At 42.4% G+C, this 13,282-nt stretch overlaps 1 protein-coding gene across 1 annotated transcript in view; it reads right to left on the reverse strand.

Moving 5' to 3' along the window:
• LOC142184554 (vomeronasal type-2 receptor 26-like) overlaps positions 1-12,605 on the reverse strand; it is a 44,507-nt gene extending 31,902 nt beyond the window's left edge. Inside the window, exons 1-3 of the mRNA XM_075259527.1 lie at positions 12,542-12,605; positions 11,508-11,664; positions 1,046-1,337 (exon numbers count right to left, since the gene is read on the reverse strand). Of these exons, the coding sequence (XP_075115628.1) occupies positions 1,046-1,337; positions 11,508-11,664; positions 12,542-12,605 (513 nt within the window). The remainder of the gene's footprint in view (positions 1-1,045; positions 1,338-11,507; positions 11,665-12,541) is intronic.
• Positions 12,606-13,282: the final 677 nt, after the last annotated feature.

Here is a 13,282-nt window from a genome sequence, read left to right on the forward strand (position 1 = left end):
GGTCCGACCTTAGACTCCGCCTCCTCCGGCAGAGCCAGTGCTGATTGGCTGAAGGCTGGCCCATGCATTCCTATGGGAATGCAGAGACTTAGCAGTGCTGAGCCAGTTCTGCTCAACTACACCGTGTGCCGGTCAGCCCATCAGATGTAGCAGAGGCGAGGGTGCACTAGAACCCTTATGCACACTCGGCTCTGCTACATCAGATGGGATGACCGGCACACGGTGTAGTTGAGCAGAACTGGCTCAGCACTGCTAAGTCTGTGCATACCCATAGGAATGCATTGGCCAGCCTTCGGCCAATCAGCGCGGGCTCTGCCGAGGGAGGCGGAGTCTAAGGTCGGACCTGAATGGAGACTGGTGTGGAGCGATCTTAGACTCCACCTCCTCCAGCAGAGCCAGCGCTGTTTGGTCGAATTCCGTACTCTGGCCAATCAGCGCTGTCCAATGCATTCCTATGGGAAAAAGTTTATGTCACAAAAATCACAATTACACACCCGATAGAGCCCCAAAAAGTTATTTTTAATAACATTCCTACCTAAATAAAAGCTATCCCTAGCTATCCCTGCCTGTACAGCTATCCCTGTCTCTTAGTCACAAAGTTCACATTCTCATGTGACCCGGATTTGAAATCCACTATTCGTCTAAAATGGAGGTCACATGATTTCGGCAGCCAATGACTTTTTCTGATTTTTTTCGATGCCTCCGGTGTCGTAGTTCCTGTTCCACCTCCCCTGCGCTGTTATTGGTGCAAAAAAAGCGCCAGGGAAGGTGGGAGGGGAATCAAATTTTTTTGGAGTTGGCCCGTGATGTTTGATTCGAATCAAACACATCGAACAGCCTGATATCCGATCGAACATGAGTTCGATAGAACACTGTTCGCTCATCTCTATTCACTATACGTCTAGTAATATCTCTCCATTATCTAAGACACTTTATGACTGTTATAGATTTGTGGCCTTTCTATAGGTCAGGTATACACTCACATATATTCCATCTCAATCATACTGCACTTACACTGATAGACAATGCCCGAAGTATCTAATACCTGAGGATATCCATATAGTCCAAGGATTTGTGCTGCGGGAATAGTGGTAGATGAGTGGTGGTCTCCAATGATACCGGCCAGCTGGCCATGCCCCCTACAGGAGTAATTAGGTATCACCATACCCGGGCCAGATAAAAGATGTAGTACATGATGTACCGCCAAACACTCATCTATACATGTGTCATAAATATCATATCCCAGTGTAATATTGGGTAAAATATCAGGATTCTGGTTAATATTATCAATGGCAAAGAGAAAAATCAGAGAATGTACAAATCCTTCAAAATGTTCCCTGTAAATAGACAAAAATATATCAAGATGAGGAACTGACGAGAGATCTGGACTCCATTTATTCACTACATAACCTCTGCAAGACTGTTAAGTTTTTACTCTTTATTCTCATACATTGAAGTAAAAAAAGTATGCACCCTAGACCGCCCAATATTAGGACTATCTATCTATCTATCTATCTATCTATCTATCTATCTATCTATCTATACACAACATGCTAATGTACTGCACAGACAAGACTTCTAGGACTATATATCTATAATACATAGTGTATAACACTGTCAGGACTCCTAGGACTATATATCTATAATAATTAGTGTATGACACTGTCAGGACTCCTAGGACTATATCTATAATACATAGTGTATGACACAGTCAGGACTCCTAGGACTATATATCTATAATACATAGTGTATGACACTGTCAGGACTCCTAGGACTATATATCTATAATACATAGTGTATGACACTGTCAGGACTCCTAGGACTATATCTATAATACATAGTGTATGACACTGTCAGGACTCCTAGAACTATATATCTATAATACATAGTGTATGACACTGTCAGGACTCCTAGGACTATATCTATAATACATAATGTATGACACTGTCAGGGCTCCTAGGGCTATATATTTATAATACATAGTGTATGACACTGTCAGGGCTCCTAGGACTATATATCTATAATACATAGTGTATGACACTGTCAGGGCTCCTAGGACTATATATCTATAATACATAGTGTATGACACTGTCAGGGCTCCTAGGACTATATATCTATAATACATAGTGTATGCTCCCACGAGAAGACATCTCTGAAACTACCATCATGGGGATCAACAAAGAGCTGGTGACCAGAATCAGACAAACATCAGGCATCACCCTGGCACAACACCCCTCCATAGATAAGCGTCACCTACTGTATATAATAACAAACACCTCAATAAACATGGCGTCAGCCTTCTAGCGAAGGAATTTAAAGACTTAGTGCTCAACAGAGCCCCCGGGCCTAGACACCAAACAAGACAAAGAGTCATGGAAATAATACTAGACAACCGCCAATATCCAAGACAAAACCCCCCAAAGAGGCCTATCAAGAAAAAGCCAACAAGAGCAACCCAGAGCATTGGCATAGAGACAATAAAGAGAATAGAGAGACTGGAGTCCGCAGTCATTACAATGACCACAACAATGACACACACGAACCAATACCTGGCCACACTGCTATCAACCAAAAATCCAACCCTTCCTCTGCAGGACAGCTCATTACAAGGTTTACACACCGAAGATGAAATCACTAACTATCAGTAGTTGGAACATACAAGGGCTGAACGCCTTTGGATCTAAACCAAAAGATCCAGACTTCATAGACAGACTAAAAAACATAGACATCCAAATCCTCCTAGAGACATGGACCCGGGCAGAAGACGAGTCCCTAACGCCCATGGACTACAAGGAATTCTCAGTGCCCGCCCTGAAAAATAAGACCACCAAACATGGCCACTCAGGAGGCATACTAATATGGTTTAAGGAAGAGCTCAAAGAACACGTAAAAGCTACCAAACATGGAACTAATCACATATGGATAAAAATAAGTAGCTCCATCCTCAGTGGCCAGCAGGACATCTATCTCTGTGCAGTATATATGCCCCCACCAGGGTCCCCCTACCATGTCCCTGACACTTACGAGGTCCTACAAAGGGAAGCCGCCCAATTCCGACCCAAAGGCAGAGTATTAATATGCGGAGACCTGAATGCAAGGACAGGCACAGAGATAGACTACCTGCCCCCTGACGACAACCCACATACGCACGGTAGTGAGATCCACCACCCAGAACCCACACAGACAAGAAGAAACAGCCAAGACAGAATTGTCAACAAGAGCGAGAGACAACTGCTGAACATGTGCCGAAGCCTAGGACTGTACATAATAAACGGACGTGTCACAGGCGACACCACAGGACGCTTCACACTAAACTCTCAAGTGGGCAACAGCGTGGTGGACTATGCCATTACAGACGCAGACCTGTCAGACATTGAAGACTTCACAATCGCACCTGACTCCCATCTATCAGACCACAACCAGATCCTACTATACATGAGAACCAGGAACAAAACACCCATACATGAGCCCCAACAGTCCGGCCTCTACAACCTACCAAGACATTTCACATGGGCCAACCACCAGGCCATAGAATATACCAACGCAACCAACCGACCCGAAATCAAGACACTGCTCACAAACTTCCATACAAACACCTATCAGCCAGAACAACAGGGAGTCACCAGAGCTGTGAAGGATTTCAAGTACATCCTACAGACCACAGCAGAACTAGCAGGCCTGAAACAAACCAAACCAATAAGACAAACCAACAAACAGTCCCACAAATGGTTCGACAGCGACTGCAGAGCACTACGCCATACCCTAAGAACAGCCTCCAACCGAAAACACAGGGACCCCAACAACAAGGAGGTGAGGGAAGCCTACAACAATCTATGCAAGCAATACAAGGGCACCCTCAGAGAGAAGAAACAGAGGTACCTATCCCACAAAATAGAGCAACTAGAGGACTCCCTCCAGGACAGCTCATTCTGGGAGACCTGGCACCACATGGGCACAAAGCCCAAGAAAAACTCTCTCCACATCCAAAATGGCAATATCTGGCTCAACTACTTCAGAGGTCTCTACAAAAACATCCCAGAAGAAGAACTAATCCCAGAACAGCAACAGATAATCACCAAACTGAGGGACATGGAGAAAGTCATCAAAGACTCCCAGAACCCTCTGGACTCGCCAATCACCATAAAAGATATACAGGAAAGAATTGCCCTGCTGAAAGGCAAAAAGGCCAGAGGCCCTGATGGCATCCTACCAGAGATGATCAAATACAGCCCTCCAGCAATACACGCGGCACTGGCAAAGCTATTCACCCTTGTGCTCAATGCTGGACACTTCCCCGACGATTGGAACAAAGGCCTCATAACCCCCATCTACAAGAATGGGGACCAATATGACCCCAACAACTACAGAGGGATCTGCGTCAGCAGCACGCTGGGGAAACTGTTCAACAGCATCATCAATAACAGAATCCTCACCTTCCTCACACAACACGGGGTCCTCAGCAAGAGCCAAGCAGGGTTCATGCCAAACCACCGCACCACAGACCATATCTACACCCTGCAAAGCCTCATCAAGACGCACGTCCACAACACCAGAAGAGGAAAGATATTCGCCTGCTTCATAGATTTTAAGAAGGCGTTCCACTCAGTATGGCACCCAAGCCTGCTCCTAAAACTCCTAGAGAGTGGAATAGGAGGAAGAACGTACGACGTCATCAAGAGCTCCTACACCGGAAACCAGTGCAGTGTGAAGGTGAATGGGAAAAGTGTAACATACTTCAACAGGCCCGAGGGGTCAGACAAGGTTGTAGCCTGAGCCCAATGCTCTTCAACATCTATATTAATGAACTGGCTACAGCCCTGGAGACCTCACCAACCCCAGGCCTCACCCTGAATGACCGGGAGGTGAAGTTCCTGCTATACGCCGACGACCTCCTACTCCTGGCCCCCACCGAGAAAGACCTCCAAGAAAGCCTGTCCGTGCCGGAAAAATTCAGCACCACATGGGCCCTACCCATCAACCAGAAGAAGACCAAAGTCATGGTATTTCAGAAGAAGGGCCACAATAAAGCCTCCACCCCACAATTCACACTGAACGGCTCCACACTGGAGAAAACCAACAGCTACACCTACCTGGGGCTGGAGCTCAGCCAATCAGGAAGCTTCAAAGCAGCAATAGAAACCCTGAAAGCAAAACCCTGCAGAACCTTCTACGCTATCAGAAGACAACTGTACCACCTCAAACCACCGGTGAGGGTCTGGCTGAAGATATTTGACGCAGTCATCTCCCCGATCCTTCTCTATGGCAGCGAGTTTTGGGGCCCAGCCACCTACCCAGACCAGTCAAAGTGGGATTCCAGCCCAACAGAGAACTTCCACCTGGAGTTCTGCAAATACCTGCTCCATGTCCATCGCAACACCTCCAAAATGGCCTGCAGGGCAGAGCTAGGCAGACTCTCCCTATGAATAACCATACAGAAGAGGGCGCTAGCTTTCCAGGCACACATCCAGGGGAGCAAGCCCGACTCCTACCACCACCAAGCATGGCTAAGCCACCTGAGCAAACCAGACACCCAACAACCAAACAACAGCCAACCACCAAATCAAAAACACGAACAGTTGATAACCAAGGCCGAAATAAAGGCGACCACAGAGGCAAACAGAGAGCGGTACATTGAAGAATGGAGAAACGAAATAAATAACTCCAAGAAACTCACCGTGTACCAATCAATACAAAGGGACTACACCATGGCCACCTACCTGGAGAGAATACGACACCCCAAACACAGACAGACCCTGAGCCAGTACAGACTGAGCACCCACAACCTAGAGATAGAGACGGGGCGATACAGGCAGACGTACAAGCCACGGGAGAACAGACTGTGCCAGCACTGTGACCAGGGGGCCCTAGAAGACGAGACCCACTTCCTGCTACACTGCACCAAATACTCAGCTGTGAGGGCCGTCTACTACCAAAGACTCTCTGCCCACATCCCAGACTTCATATCTGCAGACAAGAAGAGGAAACTCTACATCCTACTGGGAGAAGAAGAGGCCACTGTGGAGATCGCTGCCCAATACGTGTCCAGCTGTCACCAAATAAGAGGAAGATGTGACTCCATGGACTGTTATATTTATCCCAATACACCCACCCCACCCCCACCCCCCCATATAGCGGTCACCAACGAAGAGGAAGATGAGACTCCACGGACTGTTATACCCCAAACCAACCGCCCCGCCCCACCCCACCCCACCCCACCTCCCCATATAGCGGTCACTAACTAAGAGGAAGACAAGACTCCATGGACTGTTATACCCCAAACCACCCACACCACCCCCCCATACCCACCACTCACCCACCCGTATCCAACCCCCCCCCCCCCCCCCCCACACACACTTTACTAGCTTTGGCAATGCCAAATATCTATTCGGACGTGCCAATAAAGCTTTTTGATTTGATTTGATTAGTGTATGACACTGTCAGGACTCCTAGGACTATATATCTATAATTCATAGTGTATGACACTGTCAGGACTCCTAGGACTATATATCTATAATACAAAGGGTATGACACTGTCAGGACTCCTAGGACTATATCTATAATACATAGTATATGGCACTGTCAGGGCTCCTAGGACTATATATCTATAATACATAATGTATGATACTGTCAGGATTCCTAGGACTATACATATATAATGCATAGTGTATGACACTGTCAGGACTTCTAGGACTTTATATCTATAATACATAGTGTATGTCACTGTCAGGACTCCTAGGACTATTTATCTATAATACATAGTGTATGACACTGTCAGGACTCCTAGGACTATATCTATAATACATAGTATATGGCACTGTCAGGGCTCCTAGGACTATATATCTAAAATACATAGTGTATGACACTGTCAGGACTCCTAGAACTATATATCTATAATACATAGTGTATGACACTGTCAGGGCTGCTAGGACTATTTATATCTATAATACATAGTGTATGACACTGTCAGGACTCCTAGGACTATATATCTATAATACATAGGGTATGACACTGTCAGGACTCCTAGGACTATATATTTATAATACATAGTGTATGACACTGTCAGGGCTCCTAGGACTATATATCTATAATACATAGTGTATGACACTGTCAGGACTCCTAGGACTATATATCTATAATACATAGGGTATGACACTGTCAGGACTACTAGGACTATATATCTATAATACATAGTGTATGACACTGTCAGGGCTCCTAGGGCTATATATCTATAATTCATAGTGTATGACACTGTCAGGACTCCTAGGACTATATATCTATAATACATAGTGCATGGCACTGTCAGGGCTCCTAGGGCTATATATCTATAATACAAAGGGTATGACACTGTCAGGACTCCTAGGACTATATCTATAATACATAGTATATGGCACTGTCAGGGCTCCTAGGACTATATCTATAATACATAGTATATGGCACTGTCAGGGCTCCTAGGACTATATATCTAAAATACATAGTGTATAACACTGTCAGGGCTGCTAGGACTATATATCTATAATACATAGTGTATGACACTGTCAGGGCTCCTAGGGCTATATATCTATAATACATAGTGTATGACACTGCCAGGGCTCCTAGGGCTATATATCTATAATACATAGTGTATAACACTGTCAGGACTCCTAGAACTATATATCTATAATACATAGTGTATGGCACTGTCAAGTCTCCTAGGACTATATATCTATAATACATAATGTATGATACTGTCAGGATTCCTAGGACTATACATATATAATGCATAGTGTATGACACTGTCAGGACTTCTAGGACTTTATATCTATAAAACATAGTGTATGTCACTGTCAGGACTCCTAGGACTGTATATCTATAATACATAGGGTATGACACTGTCAGGACTCCTAGGACTATATATCTGCAATACATAGTGTAAGACACTGTCAGCACTCCTAGGACTATTTATCTATAATACATAGTGTATGACACTGTCAGGACTCCTAGGACTATATATCTAAAATACATAGTGTATAACACTGTCAGGGCTGCTAGGACTATATATCTATAATACATAGTGTATGACACTGTCAGGGCTGCTAGGACTATTTATATCTATAATACATAGTGTATGACACTGTCAGGACTCCTAGGACTATATATCTATAATACATAGTGTATGACACTGCCAGGGCTCCTAGGGCTATATATCTATAATACATAGTGTATGACACTGTCAGGGCTCCCAGGACTGTATATATCTATAATACATAGTGTATGGCACTGTCAAGTCTCCTAGGACTATATATCTATAATACATAATGTATGATACTGTCAGGATTCCTAGGACTATACATATATAATGCATAGTGTATGACACTGTCAGGACTTCTAGGACTTTATATCTATAATACATAGTGTATAACACTGTCAGGGCTGCTAGGACTATATATCTATAATACATAGTGTATGACACTGTCAGGGCTCCTAGGGCTATATATCTATAATACATAGTGTATGACACTGCCAGGGCTCCTAGGGCTATATATCTATCATACATAGTGTATGACACTGTCAGGGCTCCCAGGACTGTATATATCTATAATACATAGTGTATGGCACTGTCAAGTCTCCTAGGACTATATATCTATAATACATAATGTATGATACTGTCAGGATTCCTAGGACTATACATATATAATGCATAGTGTATGACACTGTCAGGACTTCTAGGACTTTATATCTATAATACATAGTGTATGACACTTTCAGGACTCCTAGGACTATATATCTGCAATACATAGTGTAAGACACTGTCAGGACTCCTAGGACTACATATCTATAATACATAGTGTATAACATTGTCAGGACTCCTAGGACTATATATCTATAATACATAGTGTATGGCACTTTCAGGGCTCCTAGGACTATATCTATAATACATAGTGTATAACACTGTCAGGGCTGCTAGGACTATATATATATATCTATAGTACATAGTGTATGATACTGTCAGTACTCCTAGGACTATATATCTATAATACATAGTGCATGACACTGTCAGGGCTCCTAGGACTATATATCTATAATTCATAGTGTATGACACTGTCAGGACTCCTAGAACTATATATCTATAATACATAGTGTATGACACTGTCAGGACTCCTAGGACTATATATCTATAATACATAGTGTATGACACTGTCAGGGCTCCTAGGACTATATATCTATAATTCATAGTGTATGACACTGTCAGGACTCCTAGGACTATATCTATAATACATAGTATATGGCACTGTCAGGGCTCCTAGGACTATATATCTAAAATACATAGTGTATAACACTGTCAGGGCTGCTAGGACTATATATCTATAATACATAGTTTATGACACTGTCAGGGCTCCTAGGGCTATATATCTATAATACATAGTGTATGACACTGTCAGGGCTCCTAGGGCTATATATCTATAATACATAGTGTATGACACTGTCAGGACTCCTATAACTATATATCTATAATACATAGTGTATGGCACTGTCAAGTCTCCTAGGACTATATATCTATAATACATAGTGTATGACACTGTCAGGGCTCCTAGGGCTATATATCTATAACACATAGTGTATGACACTGTCAGGGCTCCTAGGGCTATACATCTATAATACATAGTGTATGGCACTGCCAAGTCTCCTAGGACTATATATCTATAATACAAAGGGTATGACACTGTCAGGACTCCTAGAACTATATCTATAATACATAGTATATGGCACTGTCAGGGCTCCTAGGACTATATATCTAAAATACATAGTGTATAACACTGTCAGAGCTGCTAGGACTATATATCTATAATACATAGTGTATGACACTGTCAGGGCTCCTAGGGCTATATATCTATAATACATAGTGTATGGCACTGCCAAGTCTCCTAGGACTATATATCTATAATACATAATGTATGATACTGTCAGGATTCCTAGGACTATACATATATAATGCATAGTGTATGACACTGTCAGGACTTCTAGGACTTTATATCTATAATACATAGTGTATAACACTGTCAGGGCTGCTAGGACTATATATCTATAATACATAGTGTATGACACTGTCAGGGCTCCTAGGGCTATATATCTATAATACATAGTGTATGACACTGCCAGGGCTTCTAGGGCTATATATCTATAATACATAGTGTATGACACTGTCAGGGCTCCCAGGACTGTATATATCTATAATACATAGTGTATGGCACTGTCAAGTCTCCTAGGACTATATATCTATAATACATAATGTATGATACTGTCAGGATTCCTAGGACTATACATATATAATGCATAGTGTATGACACTGTCAGGACTTCTTGGACTTTATATCTATAATACATAGTGTATGACACTTTCAGGACTCCTAGGACTATATATCTGCAATACATAGTGTAAGACACTGTCAGGACTCCTAGGACTATATCTATAATACATAGTGTATGACACTGTCAGGACTCCTAGAACTATATATCTATAATACATAGTGTATGACACTGTCAGGGCTTCTAGGACTATATATCTATAATATGTAGTGTATTACAATTTTAGGGCTCCTAGGCCTAGGCACTATACATAAAATGTGTATGCTAGAGATGAGCAAGTAGTATTCGATCGAGTTGGTATTCGATCGAATACTACGGTATTCAAAATACTTGTACTCGGTCGAATACCATTTGGTAAATGTAGTAAAAATTTGAACATTAAAAAAAATGTATACAGTAGAGATGAGTGAGTAGCGAAATATTCGAAAATTCAAAATTTGATTTGACTATTCGATCGAATATCTACTCGCTCATCTCTAGTGCATACATCAAGCTTTTCAAGTAAATAACACAGGATAAAAATCACAAGACGAATGAAACCAATGGTACTTGCATCTTAGTAAGTCATTAAGGACATATACTTAAGAAGTGATCATTCTAAAGAGCAATAATAAATGATATAGTATTGAATGTATTATAGCAGAATAGTAGTTGCAGCCAAACTTAATATTTCTTGAAAAAATGATGTCTACAAATGAGAAAATCCGATTTACAAAATTGCAATGGTTTTGAAATCGCAGTATTTGTGCTGTAGATATTTTTCTGCAATATGTGGGTGGAATAAGCTAGAATCCCATTCACTTTGTAGGTAATGTTAAATGCCATGGTTTTTGCCGCAGAGTTTCCTCCGTGGTCAAATTATGGCGTTTTTGCAAGGTGGGGCCTCAGCCTTACTGAGAGATTATTAAACCATAGTGAGTGTAACGATTGTAAGTGAGGCCTATGTATAGCTGAGGATACTGATAGGAATACATGAGCAGCATTTACTAGGAACTGGAATATGAGGAGAATCACAAGAACCTGCACAAGATCCTCCGGCTACAGAAAGATCACAGACACTTCCTTATGGTTTATCGAGTCCTTATCTTCAGAGAATTGACTACAGACCTCACACAACTCGCTCTACTTTTCTGATGACAATTTGCACATGAAATAAGGACTTACTCATGACACTGAAAATCTGTGTCGTTGTAGTCTGGGAGTTGATGATGGTCTGTATATTTATACATTGTCAATAACCCCCCAATGATGAGATCTCCATCCTGGGAACAATTCTGTACATGCTCAAGAACTTCTCTTATCCTGAGATCACAGACTAATTCTGTTACAGGAAACCAAAGCAGAAGGAACATAATATTGAGACTGTGCATGTTCTTATAGGAGTAAGATAATGATAACAATGATAAGATGATGATGATGATGATGATGATGATGATGATGATGATGATGATGAGATGACGTGTATTCTGTCCTCAGTAAGACATGATGGATAGAAGCAGTGAGGCAGCAGTGACACAGACAGCACGGCCCCCAGGATCAGTACATGCTATATGGTGACTGCTCTCATCTCCCCTCCTTTTATACAGTATTATGGGATAGATTTTACATTCTCTGCTCTCATCGCACATCATTCTGGATCTGCTCTCCGAGGATTGTGCTCTGAACCGTCCTTACTATAGAGACTTGTAGAAGAAATAACCGGTCTCAGGCGTCCTTGTGTTATACAGAATATACCACAGACATATTCCACAGCCCTGTACAAAGATTGTCATCACTCGCATTAACCCCTGACACTACTGAGGCTACAATCTAATGTTCTTACTGATAAACCCACATATACAATGGGAGGGAAATCTCATAGATAGGAAGTCAATGAATCTGTAGACTGTGGTGAAGGCTGTCTTGAGAAATAGTCTGCAGGGTTCTTAGATCCTGCTTGATATTTCAAATGGAAGTGATGGTTCTGTAGGTGGAGTAGCCAGTGTTCCAGTCGTGGGAGAGGCTTTGATGAATGTTTATTGCAGACTGGAATGAGTGGTTTATGGTCACTTACCAAAGAGGTAAAGATGGAAATGAAGGCATCCCCATACAACTACAAGAGAATTGGGAATAGAGGTGTTCCATCTCTGTTAAAGCCTTGCTTGCATAGGAGACTGTGGAAATACTGTCAGTTTTGGACACCTGAGTTAAAATCTCACCAAAGCCTACAAGACTGGCATCAACAATGAGCTCAGTAGACTTTAGTGGGTCAAAATAGGCCATGGCTGTGTTGCTAGTCAAAAATCCTGTACACATGAAAGAGGACCAAGGGCTTGGCCCACAGGTTCAGAAGGTACACGATGCCACCCAGACACAAGCAGTGTTTTAATTCCTAGGACAAAGTTTTACTGAATAAGTCACAGAATAGAGATGTTGGAAAATTATGAAACAAGGTATAAACAGAGAAGAAATACAAACTAATATGGAACAGAATATTGCAGCAAACTAACACTATACTCCTAGTTCCCACAGTTACTTAACAGGTAACAGATACAAGTCCTTTAAGAACATGGTTCTCCTGGATCGGTCCCTCGTTGGGCCGCACCCTAAGTATTGCGCAATACTATTTGTAATCCACAGGGAAATGGTGTCTTCACTTACAAGTACAGTTATATCCTATGCTCCAGCTCTCCACTTAACAGACAGGCCCATTTCTCAGATGATAAGGTGTCAGCTTAAGAGTCCCTTATATATCACCACATGGAACACATGGACGCGGCCAAGCCATGCTTACAAGTCCTTGAGGCCTTTCTCTCATATAGTCTCCTTTACCTTCTGAGCTTCAGAGCTTTCCAGACTCAGTCCCCAAAGTAGCACCACAAACTCTGTGTCTCCAGACTCAGTCCACAGCCAGCATGGCGGTTCTTCCATCCAGCACAGCACAGGCTGCCATCCAATAT

The sequence above is a fragment of the Leptodactylus fuscus genome, chromosome 1 (assembly GCF_031893055.1).
Source record: "Leptodactylus fuscus isolate aLepFus1 chromosome 1, aLepFus1.hap2, whole genome shotgun sequence".
Classification (NCBI taxonomy): domain Eukaryota; kingdom Metazoa; phylum Chordata; class Amphibia; order Anura; family Leptodactylidae; genus Leptodactylus; species Leptodactylus fuscus.